The sequence below is a fragment of the Bemisia tabaci genome, chromosome 3 (genome assembly GCF_918797505.1).
Source record: "Bemisia tabaci chromosome 3, PGI_BMITA_v3".
NCBI lineage: Eukaryota > Metazoa > Arthropoda > Insecta > Hemiptera > Aleyrodidae > Bemisia > Bemisia tabaci.
The window spans coordinates 29,903,527-29,930,700 of NC_092795.1; the positions used below are offsets into that span (position 1 = coordinate 29,903,527).

The 27,174-nt window shown below is 39.7% G+C and overlaps 1 protein-coding gene across 1 annotated transcript in view; it reads left to right on the plus strand.

Annotated features, from left to right (window-relative positions):
* Gycalpha99B (guanylate cyclase 1 soluble subunit alpha 2) overlaps nucleotides 1–27,174 on the plus strand; it is a 308,541-nt gene that overhangs the window by 61,163 nt on the left and 220,204 nt on the right. The window contains exon 3 of the mRNA XM_019040394.2: nucleotides 22,990–23,060. Within this exon, the coding sequence (XP_018895939.2) occupies nucleotides 22,990–23,060 (71 nt within the window). The remainder of the gene's footprint in view (nucleotides 1–22,989; nucleotides 23,061–27,174) is intronic.

Consider the following 27,174-nt stretch of genomic DNA (forward strand, 5'->3'; position numbering starts at 1 on the left):
CTGGGAGCAAAGAGGTAATGGGTTATGTTTTCCCACCCTTTTCAGCGTCATTTCTCCCAATTCCGTCAACAGTATATTTATAAATCCCAGGTATAAGACACAAGTTAGGTACATACCTAATCTCGCTGCAATATTGCGACGAGAAATACTATGTTGCAGTAATACCTCGCAATTTCCGAACGAGCGTCATGGATTGCGGCAGAATTGAACCGTAACCGGAAATGACAGAACCGGTTCCAAAGATATATCCCCGTCGAGATGGAACAGCGAGAGAATCGGAGTTGACTTGGACGAGGAGGAAGACTCGAGCGAAAGGAACTCGAGGAAACGGTCCCAAATTGGCGGAAAGTCAACAGCAATAAAGTGTGTGTCGGGTGAAAAATACGCAGTCATAGCCGGCATGATGTTGTTCTCAAAAATTCATCGGCGCCCGTTGGCAAGCACAATAAACCGGGGCCGGTCTCAGCGCTGTTTCTCTCCGATAAATTATGGGCGCGCGTCTGTTTCGTCACACTGTAATCACCCGCCCGGATTGCCCGGAGGAAAACTGGGAAACTGGGTCCTTGTTCCCCTTTTCTCACCTTGCTTTTTCGCCCGGTTAACTTCGCTTATTGCATCGGCCCCAGAGTCCAATGCTCTTGTGCTGAGGAAGAACGCCGTATGAACATTCGTGCGTCGCCAAATTTCTCTTGGTAAATTACGAATTTTCAGGAAAACTTGTGAACGCATTTTCCGTCCAATTTTCCAGAGGATTTTCTTCGCAATGTGATCCAAAGTATCCAGGAATTTCAAGTGGAGATATTCATTGTTTATTTCGAAAATTAATATTTTAAGATGGGAAATTTGGCACTCGGAAGTTCATACGGTGTTTTTCTTTAGCACGGCAGAATGTTGCGTCGTCGGATTCGACATCAAGAGGCCTGTAATTTTCGTCCTCGTAAAAACTTTTAAAATACATCGCGAATTAAAGTCTCATATGAGACAGTTTTAGTTTTTAAGCTGTTTAATCTAGCAAGCTCGTTCAGTTTGGTTGCAAGTCGTACACTTGGATGAAATATTGCCATAACCTTCTAAAACCGGAAATTCCACAATTTATTTTGCTTCAGTCCTGAGTCTAACTTTCGAGTCATGTTCTTTTACACCAGTATATTTAGAGAGTTATTTGATATTTGGCAACTACATCCATGCATCTTCGTCCCGGCGTCTAGTTTTCACGGATCCATACTGATGCCAAATGGTTTGTAACGTCTCGAACAACCATTTAATGAAAAGTCATTTAACCAAATTTCTCAAATGTATATAAAATTAAATTTAAAATCATCATCACGCGGAACTGAATCATGTTTTATAAAAATTACTCGAGCATTTATAATTCTACTCAGTGGAAAACCATCTTTCTTTCTTGCCCCGTTCTTAATTGTCAGAAACAAAATATTCGTGTAGAAATTGTATCTAAATCCCAGAAAATTAAGGAGCGAAAACACCGTGAAAATGCCAATCGCTCATCAAAATTTCATGAAGCTTCAGGTTTAAATTACTTGTAGACGAAAGAAGGATTGTCTAATGAAAGAATAATCTTGGAAATGTTAAAAATTTCCTCGGCCGACTTCCCAGAACAATCGACCTTCGCCCGATAAATTAGATTGAAAAATGAAACTCGATCGAAGCGGAGCACAAATCACGCGTTGAAACGACTCCTCGGCTGTGCTGCGAAGATCTTAAAATGATAATTAAGTAGTCCGCAATGGATTCCGTTTCGCTTTAAGTCGTTTATTTTTCGCTCGGCGACGGAGGTATGAATCGGAACGAAGTCGATTGCTAGAAAAACTCAATTAGACAAACTCTTTTAAAATAACGACCGAGAGGGGGGAGGGGGTAAATTGCGCGCTGAATCGAGGGACTAAGAAAGGGGAAAAAAACGATGAAAAGAGACTGGATAAAAGGACGGGGAAAAGAAGCAAAACAAACAATGAAGTGATTATCTGCGAAACGAATGATTGCTTTAATCAACCCGGTGTTTAATAACCTGCGCCGTCGATTCTGCCTTCGCTTTTTGCAACCACGGACCAGGCGAATTCTAAATCTCCTTTTTTTGTCATGGGAACGGAGTTCCCCATGATATTACAATCGTTCCGTTGCTGTCGCTATGGGATTCCCTATGCCTCTGCGACCTTGAGCGTTTCGCCCAGTCTTCGATTTTTGGTTGATTTTCCGATGTATCAAAAACCGTTGTATTTTTTAGCCAATCATGTCTCTACGTCAAGTTGTGTTGATTTCTAAAATTCGCTTTCAGCGAGTTTTTTTCCACCTTGAGATGTCGTGTCTGACTGGTAAATCTGCGCAGAACCACGAAGTTCCGATTTTAGGCAAATTCTTTTTTTTGGGAGGTTCCGATTGGTTATTTTTCGCCATCAGTTTTCTGTTCGTTGGTGCAAAAGATCGCCTACCTCGTTGCTCTTGATAAGCCGCCATTATCCCACCTCAAATTTTAAACATAGATATAAAGAAATAAAAACCATCGTACAAGGTGGAAAATTGCTCTGGAGGACCCGTTACGCATATATGAGCCAAAATCAGAACTCGATTGATGGATTTAATCCATGAATACAGAAATATTGCCTCAGCTTACTGCCGCGATCGCAAATGCATACTGAGATGAACCTTGTGACATATGACAGCATAGGTAAACAATGTCTCACAGAGTAATGCGGTTAATCCGTTGTCTCTTATGACGCCAATGGCCGAACTGCCGAAATCTCAAGGTCGTCTTTGTGAAGCCCCGCTCAGCGTCCGAGATCACTTAACTGTTTTCTTTTCTCCCATTGCTTCCGAACGGCGAGATGGCTCAGTCAGCAGAGATACCATTCTGACTATGGGAAAATGTCACTTTTCGTGCGAGCGGGGGTTCGAATCTCGCAGGGGACAGTTAATTTTTACTGGTTGTATTGAATGTTTTAGACCAATCATCAAACAATAATTAATACTTGGCAACTTAGGAAGCACATAGGTCCTTTATGATGCGTATTCAGGCATATGTGTAGAGTAAAAATATCATACGTAGGGTGTCCCAAAAGTACCGGGACTGGTTCTGTAACTTCAAAAGTAAGATAGATACAGACATGATTTTGGTCTCATTTTAAAGATCAACTCAATACCTATCGATTAAAACCAAGATCAGCTCAATCGGATAAAAATTGACCGAGTTATGACAATTTGAAATTAGTGAGGAAAGTTTACCCCTACGGTTTTTAGGAAGATTTTTCGCTTACCAGGATTCAAAAAGTTAATATTCGTATCCACTTTCCTCCGAATCTTCCATAACTTCCTTTTGCTTTTCAAAGTACCGTCCATCAAACCGGATGCACTTTTTCATGCGCTCTTTCCACTTATCCAACATTGTTTTCCTGAATTCTTCCTCTGGGATGGCGTTGAAAAAGTTTTGAATTGCATTCTGGATTTCGGTCTTCGATTCGAATCTTCGTCCGCGAAGCTCCTTTTTAAGCGTAGGAAACATCCAAAAATCACATGGAGCCAAGTCAGGGCTGTAAGGGGGATGAGGGATTGTTTCAACTCCATTTTTACTCATAAATTCACGTGTTAAGCTCGATGTGTGAGGCCGCGCTTGTCTTGATGGAGTATCCACGAAGCTTTCAAGTCCGACCGTTTCCGGGAAATGTGCATTCTCAACTCCTTTAGCACTTTGCAATAATACGCACTGTCAACTGTTGTGTTTGGTGGTACAAAATGTTGATAAATGACACCTCGAAAATAAAAAAACACAATAAGCATCACTTTATAGGCCGTCTTTTCGATTTACGGCGATGAAGAATCTTCCTTAAAAACCGTAGGCGTAAACTTTCCTCGCTGATTTCAAATTGCCATAACTCGGTCAATTTTTATCCGATTGAGCTGATCTTGGTTTTAATCGATAGGTATTGAGTTGATCTTTAAAATGAGATCAAGATCATGTCTGTATCTATCTTACTTTCGAAGTTACAGAACAAGTCCCGGTGCTTTTGGGACACCTTATGTATACTTTACGCCGAATAAGCGAACCTGAAACTTAAATGCGTTAACTTCCGAAAACCATATATAATCCAACGAAAATAAATAATTGGTACATAACAGCTTTCTTGTATGCAAAGAAAATAATTAAAAATGTTAAAAAAGAGATGTCAACACAAAATTACATAGCCCCTTCAATTCAGAAGATACTACAAACGAACTGTACCTGAACATTTTCATATCCCAGAAGTTAACGTTCCCATGACGAATATTGCTATCGCTAGCGATTGCAAAATCCAACTTGTTTGCCTTTCAAATGGGATCGAGTTGAGCAGAGAGGAGTTGAATTTTTTTTTTGTGGAAAACCTTAGGTTTGCTTGGTGAGGAAGCTCTCTTTTTTTTATTTTTCACGAAAAATAGTTTTGTTTCAAAATTTTAATTTCAAAGAACTATAGGACCTTCGTTCATCATTGACCTTGAATGTCAAATTTGCTGCCAAAATGAATATTTTTCAAGTATTTAATAACTCGGTCCTTTTCCTCTAAATGCAAATCGAGCCCTATCAATTTGCAGAAAGGAAACTAATGCTCTGTTGGTTCGCTTTCTGATTTTCTTGCGATTAAATCAATTCTGGGAAAGGAACTAACCACTCATCGATGCTTTCAGAATAGTTCTTTGCAATTAATGATTACTTCCCTCGTTTGTGCAAAACCGTGGTTTTTTACTGCACAACTAAGTCTAATTACGCATTAGAAGTCACCCAGTATCACGTATGATTCGATACTAATGAATACTTTGTATGTTACGTGGAGGCGCAAAGGTATACCATTATGAGCTGCTCCTTAAAGGTCTATCGTTGAAATTATACTTTTTATTGAGAAATGAATTGAACCTATCTTTATTTAGAGGTGTAAGTCTATTTCAATGTTGCAAATCCCCAATAGCAGTTCATAGTTTATTTTTATGAGGGTAAACTAAGTAAACTGAGTATATTTTCAAGGAGTAATACAGCTTTGTTTCTTACAACCAACTTTCAAGGGAGAATTTTTTGGTATTTCATCTTTCCAAACACAAACTGTTCAAAGAAATATTGTATATTTTCTGAAAATTTAAGCTTTTATAAACACAAACAAATGAGAAGCCAAGGCGATGTAAAGTTATATTCATTATTGTGCTTAAAGCCTCAGCATAATAATTTTGTAGAGTGTATTTTTTAGCTTTGAAAATGAATACCCCAAAGAGGAAGTTTTTAGATAACCTTATCAATATACTTTACATAGCTTTGGTTATATTTTCACATTCAACATAGCAGTAAAATTTCACGAAGAAATTATATTTCATGCTTGTGCAAAAGTTGTCCAAAATTCATAAAAGAATATTCCAAAAATTATGACTCTTTTCTCATCGGCAGATGATGAAAATTTAGACCGTCGCCACAGCTTCGTGATGTTGAAAGAGGTCTACCGCCTCTAAGCCGCTGGTTTCATTACTACTTCCGGATAGAAGGTTCGAAAGCATTAAGAGCGGCTTGGGTGATATTTTCTCCGCTCTGTACCTCCTTTCACCAGGAAAATTCATCGCGGTAATCCTTTACCCTGACTCATAAAAATTTAAAAAAGTAATATCATCCGATGGTAAATAAACATGCCTTAGAAGTTACTCCCTACCAATTTTACGGTATGAAAGTTGTTTAAAAGCTTTCAAAAAAGGAGTTTGGAGGTTTTATAATGGAAGATCGTCATTACGACGCTTAACTTACTCTTTAATTTGGCATGGGCGTGGAGTTGCCCAAGGGTGCCGAGTTGTTCATGAAAAAGCCATAGTTTTCAGTTATTGTGATAGTTTGCACCTGGCATAAAATTTGGAGATAAAATTGTTTGGTTCACGTAGTCTCTTGCAGGTGGGGTGCGGGATTTTAGGTCAGATATTTTTCGCAAAAGTGAAAAATTTGTCTGGTAGGTAACAAGACAGGATAATAATTAGTGTATCGTAAGGCATTTTTCCACCTCATAATTTCACGAAAGACAGGCTAAACAAAAATTTTCGAAAATCAACTTGTAAAAGAAAAATCAACCTTTCTTGCTTCTATTAGATCACACGAATTCAAACTCCTTGCTCGCAATAAAAGCAAAATCATTGTCGATTAACTCCTGCTACTAAAATGAAATTGGCAAGTAGCCATGTTTTAGTTTCATAAAAAAGTCCCTCCTCCCCAACCACATATAGTCTTGTTGCAAAAGGTCAAGTGCTCTGCAAAAAGTATTCCATCGTACAAATTTTTGCCATTGGTGAATTGTTCAATTCGGTCAATTTTTTGGCCAGCGGAAGCTTGATTTTACCATGACGAAAAGTATAAATTACTCTTTCATCGGCTCAATTTAAGCATTTTATACGTATTCATTTTATTCAACGTAAAATTGTGGCGTTGAAACATGTATTGTGATGCTTTTTTTTATCTAGTCTCGGCTGATAATTGAAATTGATAGACAGAGAAGATAAAGGGGAAATGGAGCGGTTATATCGGAGGAAGCGGGTGGGTGCAATAGACAAAGGGGATATGAGTGATAGACTAACTAACGGTAACCCAAAAAAGACCGTATGGTAGTTAATAACTCTCCGCCTTATAGTCTGTAAGAATCATCCGTGCTGACCAATAGGATCGCTTCCTTTTCCCTTTGTCTCATATGTCCATAGCTGTGTCTATCAATTATACAAAACACTGATATAATACCAGTAAAATGTCATTTTAAAACTAAGGGCTGCAGCAAGCGGATTCGCTGAAATTGAACGGAGTTCGTTAAACCCCTTCAATTGGCCAGATAGGCAATGTCGCAGGCAGAGGAGCACGAATAGTTATCTCATACAGCCTGATCGTTGAAATTTGGTGTTCGTTCTCCGGATAAGACGAGACTAAGAAGAAATTATGCATTGATCGGCTTTGTTTGTTTCAATAGCTGATGGTCCATTTTCAACGGTGAAAACTGATATCTCTTTTTCAAACAATAAAATTTGCTCACATGTGGAAAATTCAGAGATTTTTCGCCAAAATGACGACACTGGCTCTCACTCTAACCCACTTAGTTGTTCTCGAACAATCAATAGATCGCAGTTTACAGAGCAATCACTAAATCAGTTTATTCGGTAGTATTTAATAGTTAATTCGACTCTTTCAAACTGCCCCGCTGTTTTTACGGTGTTCGTGCTGAGCTCGGCTTTTTGTGCGGACTCGAGACCCCGTTGAAAGCGGTGTTTAATCTAACCGTTTGTTTTGAATGCACCTCCTCTCCCCCTATTCCCGCACCCAGCTCTCTCCGCCGTGAAATCTTTTTAAAATGCGTAACTTTTCCACTTATTACTTACGCTTTTCCGGATTTTGTCGAGGAAAAATAAACGTTCTTAGAACGGTGAGTTGTAGATTAAAACTTGTTTAACCTGCGCTTTAGAAAAATAAAAAATGAAACGGGGGGATAATCAAAGGTGCTAAATTTTTTCCCGAGTCGACGGTGACAGTTAAAAAAACATATTCGCTTTGCGACATTTGGATTGCATTTTGCAAAAAGGAACCACTAGCATTGCAATGATGCTAAGATTGTGCAACTTCATCTTTTGCAATAAAATTGCGGAAATCGTGAAAAACTATGAAATTTAGATAGTAATTTTTCTCGTAAATTTATTGTTTTTAGCGAGTAAAATAGAAACTAATAATGTATAATCGGATTTTTCCTCCAAGCCAAAAGAAGTTGCACAATCTTAGCAACATTGCAATGCTAGTGGTTCCTTTTTGCAAAATGCAATCCATTTAAGACTGTTTGTTACATGAAATTTACTTAGAGGAAAACCGACGAATGTTATTTCTTTAATTTCACTGATTTGTCCATGTTTTGTAGAGTTCTTTATAAATTTCGAACGCTGCGATTCATTGAGTTTTGCTTTAAAAAATACAAAAAAATTGACGATGTTGCACTCCCGAATTTGAGGTACTTGTTTTGCAACATTAATTATCGAAATTTAACAGTGGGCAGGAATGGTATCATGGTGCACGGAGCAAATTATTCTGGCAGAGCGATGTTTGTCAAGCTGGGTAACTGAGTCAGTTTCTGAGTTTACTTTTAAGGAATTCTTAATCGTGTCTTTAAACATTTTTGCAAGCGGCTTGGTTAAATTTTGTTTTAATGGAGGCATGCAGTTGAATTTTTAACAATGCCGTGGTAATGTTTAGTGTGCAATTTGACTTAAGTATATCATGGTTTCTTTATGATCGGGAAGTTTGAATGTACAAGGTCTGTTAGATAAGGAACCGGATTTTAGTAATGACTAGCCCATTTTGAGTCCAAATTAGGTTTCCATGAACTTTTCTGATAGCTGATAACATATTAAAGAACGTTAGATTCACAGATTTTTTTTATTTTGATCAGTGCTCATTCTGTGTCACCTTGAATACGAGGAAGTCAGGTGCGTCCCACGATTTTCATCATGCGATCACTGATAGAGCAAAGGTTTAACATTAATTTTTTTTAAAACTCAGTATACCTTCTAACAAAACTTTTGGTATGCTAAGTAAAGTTTACTGAGATCATTTTATGATTTGTTCTCAGTGTTTTCAGTGGTCTTAAACGGTTCAAAACTGGTCAGGAGTCCGTCGCATATGAGGAGCACGGCAATCGACCATCAACAGTAACTGATATTTGCCACGTGGAAGAAATGCGGGCAAAAGTGCTCGAAAGTGGTCCGTTCGAGCTCCCTGAGCATTTCTGAGGGCTCTCCATCTCCACATGCAATTTTGATAGAATATATAGACATGCATCGAGTTTCAGCTAAACTTGTCCAGCGATTGTTGTTCGTTCCACAAAAATCCAACTTTATGTCAATTTCCCTTGAGCTTCTTGAACGTTCTAACAATGATCCTACATTTTTGGATACGATATTTTCCGGTGACAAAACTTTGGTGCACGGCTACGATATGTAGACAAAACTTCAATCATTCATGTGGGTTGAAAGGTAGTGCAAGACCGAAAAATGAGCGATAAGTTTGAACAAACGTGGAAATTGCAGAACACCTATGAGGCTGCCTTACTTCAAGCCACGTGCCAACAAAGCTAACTAAGATTTTTCAAATTTGTGAATGTAGCGTTCTCAAATATATTTTCAGCTCTCAGGAAAGTCGAATAAAACCTAATTCGGACGCACGATGAGCTAGTTATCTCCAAAATCCGGTTTATTATCTAATAGACCTCGCATGCATAAAAAAACATAAAAAGAAAAATATCTATCTGAAAAGAAAAAAATATGACAAAGTTGAGCAAAATTGGATTTGTGAATTTAGTTTATTTTTTTTTCATATGAATATCGGGAAAGAATGAATATCTTGGTTTGGTATTACTTCCAATACGTAATTGTCTTCGTAGTTGGTGCGTATCGTCTTCTACCTGACATTTTGATGAGAATCATGCACCATAATGCTTACATTGGCACCATGAGAAATCAATATTTTCCTCGCTCTGTCTGAAGTTTGCACAAGACCCATTCAAGTCTGGATCTTAAGTCTTGCTCGACAAGTCTCAGCCTCAGCCGGGACATAACCCACCCTCCAGATCGCCGTAAGTCCGCGCCTCAAAGTGGCCGCCGCTGCTGACGACGTCGACGTCAAACGGAATATTTTTCCGGGACTTTGAGCGATGATGCGCCGCAGACTGCGGAAAGAACAAAGGTCCCGCGTCCTCAAATTAATCCGCCAACTATCCTGACGATAATTCAATTGTCGGGAGTGTTGAAAGCGCCCCGAACGTAAATTATTTTATTCACCTGAGAGATGAAACCGGCGAAACTTTTGCTCTTACACCGCCCCCGCCCCCTCCCCCTCGCTCTCTTTGTGGTGTCGGATCTCACCCCCTCCTCACCTACACCTCGACCGCCCCCTCTCCCGATTCGCCGCCCCGCCACCCGGAACACGTCACATGCAGTCTTTATAAAGTTAATTTGATCTGAAGATTAATAGCCATTGACGAGATCAGATTAAAGTTTCCTCGCATTAAAACTTTATCGTGCTTCCTTCGAGGCTTTGCCCGGCCGGACCCGGGATCCGGTCGCTTTTTCCTCCGCGATCTCATCCCTGACGGCCGTGAAGTCTTATCGATGAATCCCTTTCTCGCTCGGAGTAAGACTATTATGTATTGCGTCCATAATCGCAAAGAGAGGATGCATCACTACTTTTTTCTCTTGACCTCTATACTTGTTTCTTTCTCCGTTCATTTCCTAATTTTTGGTTTCATGTTCTAAAATTTGAGGTACTAGCAAACATATTTGGTTAAATTTCCTTAAAGTTAGAAACATAAAGACAGCAAGAGCGAGAAAGAAAGAGGGGGAGAGAGAGGAAGAGAGAGAGAGCTTGTCCTACGTCAGCACAAGAAAAATACACATACGGATTACATTTTGCAATAAGGAACCACTATTTCTGGGCCATTTTAGAAACAATATACATGCCATTGGTATTCCAATGCAGATATGTGCTTCTATGGGAGAGCCAGAGATAGTGGCTCCTGATAGCAAAATGTAACCCATATGAGCTTAATCCATGGAATATTTAAAAATTTTCACAGATACTTCACATGTATACAGATAGACTAAGAAGATTTCCCTGTAAATTTACATACATTTTGATGCCCATCAGATTATAATTTTTTCCCTGGAAAAGTTGCTTGTCCATTTACTCAAAAATACATTATCTTCGACATTACTAAAACGTTGTAATGGGGCTCGAAGCTAGGCTCGAACTAAAGCACCCCGTTGTATGTTTCCTCATCAACATTTTACATATAAAATGATTCACACAGCGGACAGTTCGGAAACGAGCTCCTGAGGAGGAAATAAATATTCAAAATTAACATGTGTTAAATGTCAAAGATACAAGAGACTTTACGTGTATGATTTTGATTTATGCTTCATTTGATCAGAGTTAAGTTTGCATGTTAATATCTCGTGTGAGAGTTGCTTCCGGAATTACCGTTGCGTGAACCGCCTTCTACGTTAAATTCTGCGGTGGAAACACGTAACGTGGTACCTCAACTAGAGTACATTTCGCAGAAAGGAATTATTGTGTCTTGCTCATGTTAGAAATTTTTGCAATTGGTTTTTCCATATAAAGAGTCGCTTTTTCAGATGAGCCAAAAGTAGAGGCTCTTTATTAAATAATTTAGTCCGACCCTGACTTTGTTCAGTGACCTGACTTACATTCTTACCTCCTTTCCTGCCTTACGGATTCATGCAAAATGTGGCCTCAATAAAACCTCCCATCGCACATTTCGGCAACACGAGAAAAAGTTTGAGTCTAACCTCAAAGCCAAATCGAATTTTTCACTCTCGACTGTATCACAAACTCGTTAAAGTGATTCGACGCCCCGATTTCGTGGTGGCGTCGATAAAAATTTTAAAGGCAGTTTAGAAGTTTGCCCGAGAAACGGCTCAAGAATTGCGACGAAAAACGAGGGCAATATATCTTCGAAAAGCTCTAGCTACACTTTGAGGTGAGTCCTCTCGTCCATATAACTCCATACTCTCCAGGGCCCATGTGAAAATGGATTTACGTCCTTCCATCAGTGGAGCCAAGATATGGGGCGCAAACCGGGTCGTTCCGCTGAGAATCCTATGAATTTCAAAATCTTCTCGCGTGCATTTTTGTCACCTTGAGCATTCCTCGTTTCGGTCTGAGGTGCGGTACATCCTTGTCTTAAACTTACGAGAAAAGCAGGGTTGCCACAGTCAGGGAATCCCGGGAAAACCGGGGAATGTCAGGGCATTTTAAAAAGTCAAGGAAAACTATGAAACAGTTAGGGAAAATGATAAACGTGTCAGGGAAAAATTGTTAATTCACCTTTATCTGCCTTTGAGAATGGGTTTGACGTTTTGAACAACAATTTTTGCCCGAAAACTATTTCAAATTCTGTCATTTTAACCATCCGGCTTATCTTCAACTGGCGGGGAATTTTACTCAAATGTGTCAGGAAAACCAGGAAAATGTCAGGGAATTTCATCTTCCAAATGCTGGGGCAATCCTGGAGATGCTGTAGCGCCAAGTCTTCCTGACAAAATTTCGGTGAACTGCCTGGACATAAAGGAAACCTCAGTCACGCGAACTAGTAGGCGCTTTCCGGCTCCAAGAACTGAACTCTCGGTCACGCGAGTCAATTTTCTCAGTTGACTGAATCAAACTGAGTTCGATGAAACGTTGGTTTAGTTTAACTAAGCCAAGTTTCGGTCGCCGTATAAGCAACGAATTCAACAATGTCGATTTCGCACCAGTTTTGTTCCTCTTGACAACGATGTCATGAGATGATGAGTTGTTACGTATCAAATTCTTACGATGAAAAAGTAATAACTAAAAACATCGCCTCAATTCTGTAAACTTCGTTTCCCGCAAAAATGATTGATTATCGTGGAGGGTTTTCTCGAAACGCATGTGAATGCACACGTTGATACACGCTCGTGCGCTCAGGGTACACTCATGGCGAGGCGTGAATGATCGATTATCAATATTTCTCCATTCGAAGCTATGGTAAAGAATCGATTGTTAAGGTGTTCGTTGTGAACACCGTGTTTATCGATTCTTTTTCATAGGTTTAAATAACAGATCAATCGATGTATTGCAAGTCACGCCATGTCACTGGGTACACTGTTTGCAAGCATCCAGATTCTGGCCGCAAAAATTACTCCATTTTTTCATGAGATTTACGTTTCGTCCATACCTGCACAGATCCACGACCATCACAATGTTACCATCCGGTGCATAAAAATACTAAAATTCCACAATTCGAAGGTGAAATTTTAGAGAGCCGTCTAAAAATTAGCGAAGACAAAATTGGAATTGCTGAAGCCAAGTTAAGTCAAATCGTACAAGTTTGCATGATTTTTGTATTGCGGGCTCCTAATTTGAAAATTATTTTTTACTTTTATGAGATATTTTTTGGTATTACTTTTTTATCATTTCGTGTATATATTTTAACGGTTTTGATATTCCTCCGGTTCCAGCTCCACCTGTAAAATGCTCCGCTTTCATGTCCAATTCCAGTTCCGGCTTCAACTCCAAACCCAAAAGACGGTCCCGCTGGTTCCTCCTTCTCTATGCAAATTATAGTCTCGAATATAAAAGACCTATGCACTGGTTTCCATTGGCAATTTCGATAGGGTAGCATACCTCGTGGTTCTTTATTTTGTACACCCTGTCCAGTAGTCCATCTACAAAACGTAGAAGTCTAAAGTGGTTCCATTGGTTCTTTCGTTAATTTTACTTTGAAAAACACCCTCATGTATGGTAATGTAACGAAATGCAAATCGTTTGCAGTCTCGTTCAAAACTTCATGCCCGACCTTTCCGAACGGATCGTTGCACTGTATGCGCGCTGTTGCGAGATAGTGCTAAAAATCAGACTTTTCTCATTTTAAAACCGTGTAACATATTTATTACACAACCTGGCAGCCTTGTCGGCGGGCGGACGGTTATGGAGACCGTCATGAAAAATTTTGCACGGAATTAAAAGGGATTATTCATACGTCCTCCGTCGATTTACGGTTGCCGCACGTTGGCCGGCCTCTTTCGAGGCTAATTTAATGGACGCCCGCTTGGATTCCTGGTGAATATTTCATACGCCGCGAGGAAATGCGCCCTCAAATGAATCGGGCTGTACGGTTACCGGGAAATCCGGGTCTGCTTTTTGGCAACCCTCGCTCTAATTGCATCCGATGCTTCCTCTTGCTTACCACTGTGGTCAAAATGGCAAGTGTTACAGTGTCCTCAGAACAGAGCTAACACTGAGGTCAGCGCCAAAGAACAATCAAATTAATGTCAAAAAATACTGAAACCATACTGCCGTGCTAAGGAGAACGCCGTATGAACATTCGAGAGTTGCCAAATTTACTTCGATAAAATGTTTATTTTTGAGGAAAGTTATGAATATTTTTCATATTTCTATTTTTTTAGTGAAATTTTAGCACAGTTGGCAACTTGCAATAAGTGTAGGTGGGAGAAGATGTCAGGAACAGACTAGAATCGATGGGACACCCAAGTCAAAGCGGTCGAAAGTAAAAATATCAAAGAAGTTAGGGGCAAGAAATAAAGAATGGCAGACTGCTGTGTGTGGCGGACAGGCAGAAACTACTGAAAGAGGTGACCACAATATCTAGAAGTGGCCTTTGAAAAGATCAAACAGGCCTCTCGTGCTTTCTATATAAAGATTCTTTTTACACAGTATGTCTGTTGCAAAATCAGCTACGTTGGAGATTAGAATCTTTTCGTTTGAAAAATGGCTATAAAATCACGAAGATCGGCGAATTGACAAATAAATTTCTGGCATTCACGCCTTCCTTATTAGTTTGTGTGGCCTGCTGATCATCAGGGCTTTGCTGCCCTGAAGTATAACTGCCCCATTTGGTTGCCTACATTGTCTTTTCCCGGTGGAAGGAACGTAAATTTACTCCAAAGCTCCAAAATTGATTCTAACAATTCAATTGTTTACAAGAACTTGACCAAGTATGGCTGGTTTTTTCCGTGCGATAAAAATAAGTCTGTGAAATTGTCGATTGAAAGTCTCCATAAGCTTTCTAGTAACAGTACAATTTCTGAATGGAAAGTTACTATTGCTGAATTGTAGTTAAGGTTTTTTGTATGGAAAACGACAATATGTATTCGTCATCGAACTTGCTGATTGTGCTTGATGCGAGAGGAATTATTTTGGAATACCCTCTCTGTTTTCCGATAAAATGGACTACATTTTGCAATGAAGAACCACTATTTCTGGCTCATTTTAGAGACAACATACACGTCATTGGTTTCTCTATGCAGAAAGGTGCTTTTGTGGAAGAGCCAGAGAAAGTGGCTCCTTATTGCAAAATGTAATCCAAGTATAACTAGCATTTAATGGAAGAAATTCAGACCCTTAATGATAAAACAAAAAAACTTCTCCTAAAAGAGAGAGATAGTCAGATGTAGGTAATCAGGGTTGAGGGTGAAGACTTTCCTGTTAGTGCAAATGTATGATCCCTGTAGTTCCCTTTCAAACCAAACCGTAGATTTTCAATTCACAGGAGCAGAGGAATGTGTGTGCTGAGAGAACATTACACCTTCCTGCTCTTCAAGTTTCTCCTGGGAATTTGAGACCCTGCCTGTCGATAGAAATAACGATGTAATAAGAGGATTCAAAGTTACAGAACCTGTCCGTCAATTTGAAAGCACAAGACATTTATCTTGGGTTCAAAGTTTCCCCTCTCAAATATTTCTTGTTCATTGTTTACTTTTTTTAAGCGCTTTTATTCCTTGCAAATCTCTTAATGTGAATCTCGTTAAAATCAAATATTTTATACCGTTATTAACGAGAATATTAATTTCAATACTACCGCTAAACTTATCTTATATTTAGAGGATTTTTATTTTGATATAATAATAGTCTATGTTTATATTAAGAAGGTTTCATGAAACGGTCCGAAAATTCTTTAAGAGTGCCGAGAGATGTTTAGCACTGGAGACTGTCCCATTTTCTAATAAGCCAGGTTTTCATTCATCATTACTCAAATTTTAAGGTGAACTGTGAACGGTTAAGAAGAGTAACGCAAATGAAGAAAACTTTACAGTTCAGTTACCTGGAACTTATGAACAAAGAACCTATTTTACTTTTTACAAATCAACAATAAATTAAAATAGGTTGCCGAAAATAGTACATTTTCGAATTGTATATAGCCACCCTAATGTATCCTTTAATTGTATTATTTTTGGTAGATATTGAAACGCCCATGAACAACTTCCAAATCCATTAGAAAAAAAATTAATTTTTGGGAAATCCTCCACCATTAACATGCAAAATTTTAAATTCTGACGTGGCGGAATCCCCCCGATATTTTAGCGCTCTCAGTGCTATAAAAATACATTTAGGATTACTTCAGTGATCACTTACAACATGACATTAAGAAAAATTTGCAAGCCTGTGTTATTGGAACGGTTATTTCTGGGAACCAAACCGAAGAATTTACTCTGATAGCAAGTTAAATTAATTGCCTCCTCAAAAGCCAACTCTTCTCAATATTCTTCAGGAAGGTACTGTCGTGAGTTGGGACTGCGAGAGGGAGAGAAAACGCGAGAGAGCACAAAGGGAAGAGGAAAAGAAGGGTGCAGCGTAAGATGATACCTTAATGGGCATGAACCATAGCTTACTTTAAACAATAAACAATGATACGAACTGTTACGCCCTACGCAGCCGACGACAAACATTTAACTTCTCCCATCCCAAACGTTTTCACGGAGTTATTTTTTCCTTCTGAAAAAGGGGGGCTCATATCAATTCTGAGGCTTGCCCTCAATGGCATTTTCCACATTTACTGCAGGGAAACATCGCTTTCCTAAGATTATGATAGTGCATCATTATTCTCACACAATATTCTAAGTGTCAATCATAAGATCCTCTGGAGTTTCTGATTGGGCTAAATTATAAACTACGATTTTATCTGTAACAATTCCAAGTCGTTTGAAATGGTTAAGAAAAAAAAAACACCTTTTCAAATGACTGAGGCACAAACCGTAGCAATGATAAAACACAATCAATTTCCTACAGAGTATGACCAAAATATTTTAGTGATGCAATGTTGTCTGATTGTGATTTGGTCCATTTTTGTGTCTTCATTCGGAAATTCGCTTGCTCTATCTTCAAAAAGTTAAAGTAGAGAAATAATAATGCTACATACCGTATTCGATAGTGTTTCGATGTATCGTTTGGTTCAAAACAATAGAACATAGCCCCAAACAAAACAATTAGGGTTTAAGTTGGACAAGCTGAAAATGAGAAAATTCCTCACAATCTCACTTTGCATTGGCATTTGGTACTCGAAAGAATAAAAAATCTATTTCAAAAGACCCGTTCCCTCAGATTTCTGAATTGACTTTTGAGGCTATGCTTATGTTTTGAACCAATCGATATCGATACAATCTCACCCGTTTGATGTATCGAATACAATCTATTCAATTCGACAACAGTGCCTCATGACCAGTGAAGATTTTTGGTCCCTTAGAAGATAATTGACAATTCTATTCTCACTTGAGACCAGTTACTCACTTCGTAAAATGAGGCTATAATAAAAGCGACAAGACAACGTTCATCGTGCTGCGATTCCTCACCGCTGACCTGATGTTTTACACCTAGTTCTAAAGTCTTAACGATGGCAGCGCAACATCGGAGAGTTTGCACATTGTAGAGGCAACATCTTTCTCCTTGTTTAAACGAGCGCTCCTCTCGTTGCATTTCATTCATGCACCCTCATGCGGAAAAGAGAGAAGCACGGACGAGGAATCGCAAAAAATTCATGGACGATAACTCCGCTTCGGCCGCACTTAATTCAAAAGGATCCATCTCAACTACACAATTAGCCTTATCATGCATGTAGTCTTATGGTCCTTGGGGCTCATGTTAGGATCGAGATAGTTCCTTTGGTGCTAAATACGTCCGGTTTAATTAAAGGGCAACCCGCTAAACAATGCGTGCTCGGCGTGCTCCCGTCTCATAAAAATGATTAATCTCCCGGCTCGGATCCGAAAATCCGCTCGGGCGAAAATAAATTTCGCCAACGAGTGTCGCGCGACTCCGAAACTTAAAAAGTTATTGCTCGAGTTATTATTTCGCTGAAAATTATCCCCGGCTAACCCGCGGGCATTTGCATTTTGATGGCGCTAAAGATGCGATCAAATTATCGTTTGAAGTTCGAGAACGCGCTTGAGAAACCGCTCCCACAATAAGGAAAAATATGCACGGGGCAGTGTTGCGCGTTGCTGAGTGAAAATGCTGCTTTTCTGCAGCGGCGAGGCGTGGATGATCGATGCTTGATGTTTCCTCATTTGAAGCTGTGGTAAGGAATCGATTATGTAGGTGTTCGCTGCGAAACCCCTGTCTATCGATCCTTTCCCATAGGTTTAAAAGGCAGATCAGTAGATGTATCGTAAAGTACGCCACGCCACTGCTTTTGTGGGTAGAGTCAGTACCCATACGGAGGATACGGACGTGTCGAATTCTGCAGTGCTAAGGAAGAACGCCGTATAAGCCTTCAGACGTTGCCAAGTTTCCTTCGAAAAAAAACCGAATTTACTGAGTTAATTGTGAATATTTTTTTCCAAAATTTTTAGACAACTTTGTCCACAATTTCGTCTAAATTGTCTGAAAATTTCCAGGAAAAATACGAATAATCTCTCTCAAAAATGCATGTTTTATCCAGGGCAATTCGGCAACTCTCGAATGTTTATACGGCGTTCTTCTTTAGCACGGCAGAATTATGGAGTTCTTATGGCCCAAAAAGACGGTCAATCTTCTAACACTGAAAATGTCATTGCCAATCTTCAGATTCCAATATCAAACCATGATGGTCAAGAATATTCATGAATGAGCGTTGTTCCGCAAAAGTGAGTAAATGTATGCAAGAACTAAGTCAAATTCGTGCCTAACAAACGACGGGTTGTATAAGAAGTGCAATAATTTTAATAATTGAATAATTGACCTTCAGATAATTTGAATCCATAGGTTGGTTGCCTTAAATGACCCTGAAAGCTCTATAGCCTAATCTCAAAGTTACCGACATGCCCGTACTCTTTCTGCATAGGTATTTTATTTGGACTACATTTTGCAATTAGGAACTATAAATTTTGCCTCAGTATGAAAACAACATATGAACCATTAGTTTCTTTATGCACACACGTGCTTTTTCGGATGTCCAGAACTTATAGTTCCTAATTGCAAAGTTAACCATTTGTGGGTAACTAGACAAAGTATCATGTGAAGCACCACGTCATACGTGATGGGTTCAGGCAGAATGGTCCTTTAAGTTCGAAAAACTAAACATCAGATAACTGGATCACAGCTAGGAGGAGTTACTTTTGTATCATTTGGCTCACAAATACCCAAATTTTACAAAAGTTGACTCTTCACTAAGTTTCTAGCAGAATATACTCTATAAATTTCAAGTTTTAAGTTGGCCTATTTCTCCTCGAAGAAATAAAATAGCAGCAGAAATTTTGAGACTTTTTCATGGAGATAAATGGTTTCGCCTTTCGGTCATCGATATAGTTCCTTTCAACTTAAATACGTCCACTTCATCGAGCGTTGGGAATAATCAAACCAAATTGGAAACACCGCCACGTGGCAACTTTCCATTAAAATCAGATGGGTTTATTTATGAGCGGGATGGATTTTAACTGCGGCAAAAACGATCCGATACTCAAATGTGTTATCGTGTGCAAATTGTATAAACTTTTCAGTCGCTGTCTGCAGGAGTGCCGATTCTGGAATTAACGAGCAGACGGTTTTTCGACTCGAAACTCACTGGGCTCTAAGAATTATACTCATAAACACAATTGGATCTGGTCATAAATTCGAGTTGTAACGTCCTTTATCATATTCTCGCGGTTTTGTCGGCGGAATGTCGGTCGTATGAATGGTTTCTGATCATATCGTCGCACTTTAAATGCAACTTGGTGCTCTCTCAGAGCTTGATTCATGACAATTCCTGTCTGCATAAAATGATAAAAATGAAGTTCGCTCGCATATCTCTGTAAAGTATTGATATTTAAAGTTTCTTGCCCCCTGCACGCGAATGGAAGAAGAAAGGGATTTCAATTCTTTGTTCGATTTTTGTCACAATGAGTACGGACAGAAATAAATGTAGCGATGGAAACTGTATAATATACTCGAAGAATGACGCGGTTAACATGTGTGGAGGTGATTCCAACATTTGCGGAATTTTTGAGAGCTCCCGACCAACTTTTTCATCCCTGCGTTTTTGTGGAACACTTACCGCTGCTTTAGATGGGTCGTCCGGTCAAAAAATGGAAAATGATAGGGAAGGCAAATGTAGAAAAGTTGTCTTGGAGCAAAGCTGCGTCAGCTGCCTCCAATTAGTTTTGTTGTATGAGCCCATAACTAAACACAAATTCCTCCACATTATAATTTATTGATGAGGTATTTAAAATGAGTTTTATTAGCATAGAAATTATACACACTTGTGCAACTTATAATTAAACGGATCATTAATTTATATGAAAAGTACCTTGTTAACATTGTACTGCTTTATTACACTTAGTTCAGACACCGGTTAACAACACACGAAACAGGCACAAAAGGAAAAGCGCCTTCAATTGAGAATGATACTATGCAACACGCGGGAGCTGGTTTAGTTGTATCATTCTTGCATTCACGATCTTCCGTATCTGTGTGCTGAATATCAAGCAAAGCACTAGGAAAAATAAGGCACCCTCAAGTGGATTGCATTTTGCAGAAAGGAACCACTAGCATTGCAATGTTGCTAAGATTGTGTAACTTCTTTTGTCTTGGAGGAAAAACCCGATTATCCATTAATAGTTTCTATTTTACTCGCTAAAAACTGTGAATTTAAGACAAAAATTACCATCTAAATTTCATAGTTTTTCACGATTTCCACAATTTCATTGCAAAGGATGAAGTTGCACAATCTTAGCATCATTGCAATGCTAGTGGTTCCTTTTTGCAAAATGCAATCCAATTGAGAGTCATACTGTGCAGCACAAAGTAGCTCGAAACGTTCTATTATCCTATAACTTCAATTATTATCGTTAACAATGGCAGCAATAGGTGTCGAAAATGAGGTTTAAAAAATGGGAGAGAAAATTTATATATAATTAAAAAAAAAATAAAAGAAAACACAGTCTATTCGGAGAAGCACATCGTTTTCACAGCGGCTGAATGCGAAAGCACCTCTGTGAACTTCGCGCAATGCCGCGTTTTACTCGGCCCAATTTAATTTTCGGGCGCTTAAATTACCCGTGAGCGGTTTCACGGGTCTGCGGTCACAATGGCGGCTCTAAAAAGATTACGCGGCGGCGATCGTGTTGGCATCCGAGGCTCGGTTTTTCTAAACTTCCACCCCCCCCCCCCCCCTTGCACATGCCTTCAACGGAAACTCGGACGAAACAAAGTTTCCTAACTTCGGGAAATCGATTACGAGGGAACAATGAAGGATAGAATCGCGGATTCGACTGTCTTCAGTTGCGGTGGATGTATTGCTGCTGCTGCGTCCGACTAGTGATCCATTTAACAGGGAAGAAGCGCCTTTCTCAAGGAATGACACCCTGCAATACATGGAAGCTGGTTTAGTTTTATCATCTTTTTATTCACGATGTATCGTAGCTCTGTGCTGGATGTGGCACGGAGCTGGGAAAGGTAAAGCGCCTTCAATTGAGCATGATACTGTGCAACACACGGAAGCTGGTTTTGTCGTATCATCATTTTATTCACGATGTTTCGTAGCTCTGTGCTGGATGTGGCACGGAGCTGGGAAAGGTAAAGCGCCTTCAATTGAGCATGATACTGTGCAACACACGGAAGCTGGTTTAGTTGTATCATCATTTTATTCACGATGTTTCGTAGCTCTGTGCTGGAACCTGGTACGGATCTGGGAAAGGTGAAGCGCCTTCAATTGAGCCTGATACTGTGCAACACACGAAAGCACACACACATATACATATATTTTTTCTTACATATACATATATGAGAGCCGTCTTCGCAGCGGTCTCTGGTGCTCTGCAATGCCTAACCGCCAAAGTCTCCTATTCTCCTAGAGCCTTCCAGAGAGTTGACACTACTTGCTCATTTCATTTAAAACCTCCTTCACCACCCTTTCACCGGGCGTCCTCTTCGTCTCCTCCCAGGAGAATCTTGCCAAGCTTATCCTTCGGCAGCCTCTCTTCAGTCATCCTGTTAACATGACTATAGTTTTCCGGTCATGACTTCAATTACGATGTCATTTTCGAATTTCATAATCCGACGCACTCTAATATTACGGTCTTTTTTCAAAAGCGTCATCGTAGGAGTAACTGCGGGCTGATTGTTGATATTGATAGGCAAAGCTATAAACAGAAGACATAAGGAGTACGAGTAAGGAGCGATCCTGTTGGTTGAAGTGGGTGGTTTTTATGGACTAAGGGGGTAAATGGTGGACTAACTTTAGGGTCTCTCGTAGGTTGCCGTTAGTTAGCCTATGACCTGCTTCGGTCGCCCATTTTAACCACCTGCTTCCACCAAAATGATGGCTTCGTATTCATTTTGTCTTCTTTGTCTATAGCTTTGTCTCTAAATTCTAACAATCCTGGCTGGATTGTTGCCACTATCAATTTGACCTGCTCACGCCGCGCCCGTGAGTCCATCGTACAGATGGACCACATTTTGCAACGAGGAACCACTATTTGGACGTATTTCTGTCAAACGGAACTAAGCGCCAATTTGAGTTCCTTTTGAGGAATTTAGAATACCGGATAGCGCGTTCTGTCAAACGGAACTAAGCACCATGGAAAAGCATTGCGAGTATGAAGGACGGCCACCGCCCAAAAGCGGAAAATTTCCGCTTTTGGGGGTTGCGCTTTTGGAAACTTACTTATAGGACGGAATGAGCCCTACGCCCGGTTCCGCCGCCAATCCAAGTTCCCCTCTACCTTCCTCCCCCTATGGCGCTTAGTTCCGTTTGACAGAAATACGTCCATTTGTGGCTCATTTTATAAACAGCCCGTGTGTCATTGGTTTCCTTGTGCAGAAATGTGCCTTTATGAAAGAATCAGAGATAGTGGTTCCTTATTGGAAAATGTAATCCAGATCTTCCAGCGCAACAGTTGGAATGCAAACACTCGACGACCCCCTCGACCGAAGGAAGTTTTCCCCCTCCCGCGGCGTAAAAATGTGGGGTTGCATTCGGGGGTGCGGAGAGGGCGGAAGAAAGAGTCAGAAGAAAGCGACGGAGGGGTGCTCCGAGTTGATGAAACCGGATAATTAAGGATGATAACGCGGAACGGAGAAGTTCTGTAAATACGTTTAGTAAACTTTCCTTTTATCGGGGTAGATTTATCACCGGTCCGTCGGATGCTGGCCATGCCCGATCTGCAACTGCGATTAATCAAACATATCAACAGCCGCCGACGACTCACGAATCTCTTTTCCTGTTTCAGAATGAGGCTCTCCAGGCCGCCCTCAAGTCCCTCCTCCGGGAGCCGCAGTACGAGCAATACACCGAGATACTGTAAGTTCAACCATTATCATTTTCTTAGTCTATCTTTGCTCTACTATGCTGCTGAGCTAAGGAAAAACGCCGCATGAGCCTTTAGTTGTTGCCAGATTTCGAAACTTTAGTCGAACGAGTGTTCGAAACTCACAGGCGCCAACGCGCCAAATGCGCCTAAAAAATCGGCCACGGCGCCTAAAAAATGAAGGCTCTGCGTCAACTTGGCCCCTAAAAATTGCTAAAATAAGCTGTATAGAACATCGTTATATATTTAAGAATCGAGCTACAAGCCAAAATAAACTTGTGATATTTCAAGATCGAAGATCGCAGTTTGTAGGCGGTGGAAACTTTTGATTTGTTTTCTTATCTATATGTATTTGTAGTTTGAAATATTACTTGTCTATTTTGACTTGTAGTTCGATTTTTTTAATCTATAACCATGTTTTCTGGGAACTGTGCCTATATTGCGAGATAGTCTTGTGGCCAATGTTATACTTTTTATTTTCTGCGTATCGCATAACGTGAATTTTTGTCAGAGGTCACTCTCATTCAAATATTTTGAAATTTGTTTTTGCTTGAGAACAATATTTAAATTCTTCGGTTGAGAACTTTATTAAATCGCATACTAGACCAATGGATGGAAAAGTAGGTGTAATATTTTTTTTAAAAAGTGTGATGACAAAAGTTCAAAAGCTGATTGTGGTGTATCTGTCCTAATCCTGATGTTATAAAAACACAGAGGTAGAACAATTATAGTACTCAGAAAAACTCGTTAAGGGATTTGAAGTATCTTTTTCGAATCAACCGTAAAACGCCCAATTACGTTCAAGTGCTCTCAATAATTTTGCAATTCAAATTTCCCCGCTTACTATTAATTTTCCGACTGGAATAGTGAAAAGAAAATCTGCTCAGCGTGCAATCGATAATACATTCCACGAACGATGTTATTTATTGTTTCTGCTTGAAATTTTTATCTCGTCTTGATGTTTTTATTTCCCTCTCTTTTTTAAGAGTCCCCAAGGGTTGAAACAACAGCAAAAAGTATAAATCATCTAGAATTCCTTGAAGGAGGGTTTAGGGAAGGGATTTCAACGAAAGACGCCCGCCAAGGACTGAAAACTACCTTCCTCACGAGAGTTCCTGTCAATTCATATAACAATAATTTTTACTCGTTTTACAAGCGATTTATCAACGATTCTTTGATTTGGTAAAGAATAAGCAATAGATGCTATTTCAACTGATTGTGAGTGAAATAATGGTCTAAACTGTGCGCGAATGAGAAAAGTGTGGAGTAATGAAATAGAATCGTGAAAGAAGTAATTTTTATGGATCGTACGTGATTTAGTAAAAAGTGGAGGAATAGAATTTGCCTGCTTGTCAACAACTTCCAAAAAATATAAAATAGCTGGACAGATCAAATCATTAATCTTTGGAATTTGGAAAGAAACGTATGACTAAACCAATCTCATTATGGGAACTATTGGAAACGGAACTCCGTTTGAGTCAGGAATTTCCGATCAAATCACCATTCATTCATGCAAGTGAAAATAATAGGCGTAGATGGAAATGAACGCATTAACTAACGATTGAGGGCTTAAACTAACCTCCTTGATAGTCAAGACTGCGGGGTCCCAACACCTAATGGTACTCCTGCGAATGTATTCAGCAATAAAAAATACTCTTTGCATAAAAAATACAACTAAGCATTGCGGAGATGGATTTGCCCTCTTCTGCATGATGTAATGCGCATAACTTGTATGCATGTATTCTCAACTTTTCGGTTTTTTCTTTTTTGAATTTTTGGAATTTGATTTTAGACAGTACCTAGGGTATCACTTTGCTTCTTGTGTTTGAAGGAGCATTATTGTTTAAATAAAAAATGCCCGTTTCTTGAGGGAATTTTAAACGCCTGAAAATTATGTCACAGCTCAAGCGTTCAGCAATTGGATTTAATGAACATGTGCTCGTTCAAAGAAGAAAAAAAATCAGCCTGCACAAACTTGAAATACATAAATTACACCAGAGCTTTGAGGAGTATTTTGCAAACATTTTAGCGCAAAAAGTACTCAAAATGTCAAATCAGAACGAAGCCATGGTGGTTTGAAGGTTCCAGTACGAACACTTAGTTTCAAGAGATCGTCATTTAAAATATTAATTTTCCTTGTTCAGAGTATAACATCGCCAGATTTCGATGCAAGTATGCACTTTGTGTTGGCATTGTACTGAATTACAGAGTTTTTCATCGGTTCGAGTAATTTGAAGTGAATTTTTTGACTCATCTAGACGAAAATCGCTCTAAAAAAACCTCAGCTCTGCGAACGAAAATCTTTTTTCCCAGGTTGCGATCGCATGAATTTTAAAGCGCAGAAGCTCACAAATTTTCAATGGCAACGTTGCCCGAAAAGACTTACGAGCCCTTACGAATTGAGACAGAAAAGCTGATATTAGAACCAGGGCGTCCGAGGTATTTTCACGTTAAATGTTTTAAATTTTTCCCGGGCCCGAGGCACAACCCCTCTGCGAGGAAATTTATTGCCGCAGTTTTAGAAGTTTGCGTGTGAGTGTCGATAAAAGGCTTCGAAAACTTCGAATCACCTCTCCAACTACCCTCTCATTGTTTTCTTCGATAAGTTGTGGTGTAGCAATGGATAAGGAGACTTACATAGAATCACTCTCTCAGATCGAAGGAACAGATCGATATCGATTTATCGACCGCGATGAAACCGACCTTAAAACATCGAGACAAATTGAGTGTAGTTCCGCGGTGAAGTTTAGCATAAAGTTTCTACTTCCCCTCGGAGGGGCTTTTCAGTTTTTCCGTTAACGAACCCCGAAACTGAGGATTTGGAGGTAGAAAATAACCAATTTCGGTGAAAATATATTTTATTGACGTCGTTTCGGGACGGGGAAGTGCTTCCTGCATCCATTAAAGAAATATACTTGCTTTAATTCCGTTCTACGGGACATAATTTTTGAGACTAAAGGCTTTTATTCCAGCGAATTGAACCGATGTAGATTTGACGATTTATCGAGTGAGGTGCTCTGAAAGTTCTCATTTGCAACAAAAAACTCATTTTTGAAGTAGAAATTGGTATTTATGAAGAATGACGGTTCAAAAAATGGTGAAATAACAACAGTAGACCTAAAGGTTGAAAGAAAGTGAATTTGTACCGAGGGACCAATTGAAGAAATAATAGGAAAGAAAGAAAAGATGGAATAGGATATGAGGTTTAGAGTGAGACAAGTGAAGAGCCGTAGCGACCCCCCAATTTGCCTTGGCTCGGAAAAATGAGAATAAGAAGAGAAAGATTTGAGGTGATTGCAAAATTGATTTTACGATCTGGAAGAGATCCTAGCTGGTAGTTTTTATTTTGACCAGACTCAGAGTGAATCGGCTACTATCCTTGGATAGGAAACCTGAAGGGTTACCAGGCGTATAGTACACCGGCTTCTGCAATGAGCAGGAAAACCAGAAGGGTTTGAATATTGAGAGCTGTGTGCTATTGCACTTATTATTAATTCCAGATTCCGAAGAATTGGCTTCTCCAAATTGGAGGTGGTATACAAACTGTATGAGTCCGAAATAGAGATGACTTGAATGTGAATAATTTTGAATGCTTGAAAAGATGAATTTGCTTCGTTCTGTGTAATGATGACCGCTAATGCTTGACCTTGGTGCCAATATAACGGGAAACTGAACTTCGGTCTTGATCCAAAAAACGCCAATTTCTTGCTGAGCTCCTTAGGATGTTTCTTCAGCTGCTTGCTTGGCTTGATTTGACTTGATCCTTGTTGAGAGCTTGAGAGTGAGGTGCTTCTTGGTTGACTGTTGCATTCAGAGTGAATTAATTAGCGACTTGCGGGTATATTTATATGCAGATTTCCTTTGTGTGCGAATGCGGGAAACCAACTTGCTTGTGATTGGTCGGTTGGCGAAGCAAGAGTGAATTGGGCGGGAAAGCTGCCGCTGGCCGCTGAATTTGTATTGCGCGGGCTCTGTTGTGGCGAAGTTCAAATCTCGTGCGCCGCGGTGACTTGTGATTGGCTGCGGCAGGTACTGCGATTGCGCGCTGACTCGTCATTGGCGGTAGAGTCCCTTTATACCCAGAGTTAAGACAACTCGATTATCAGC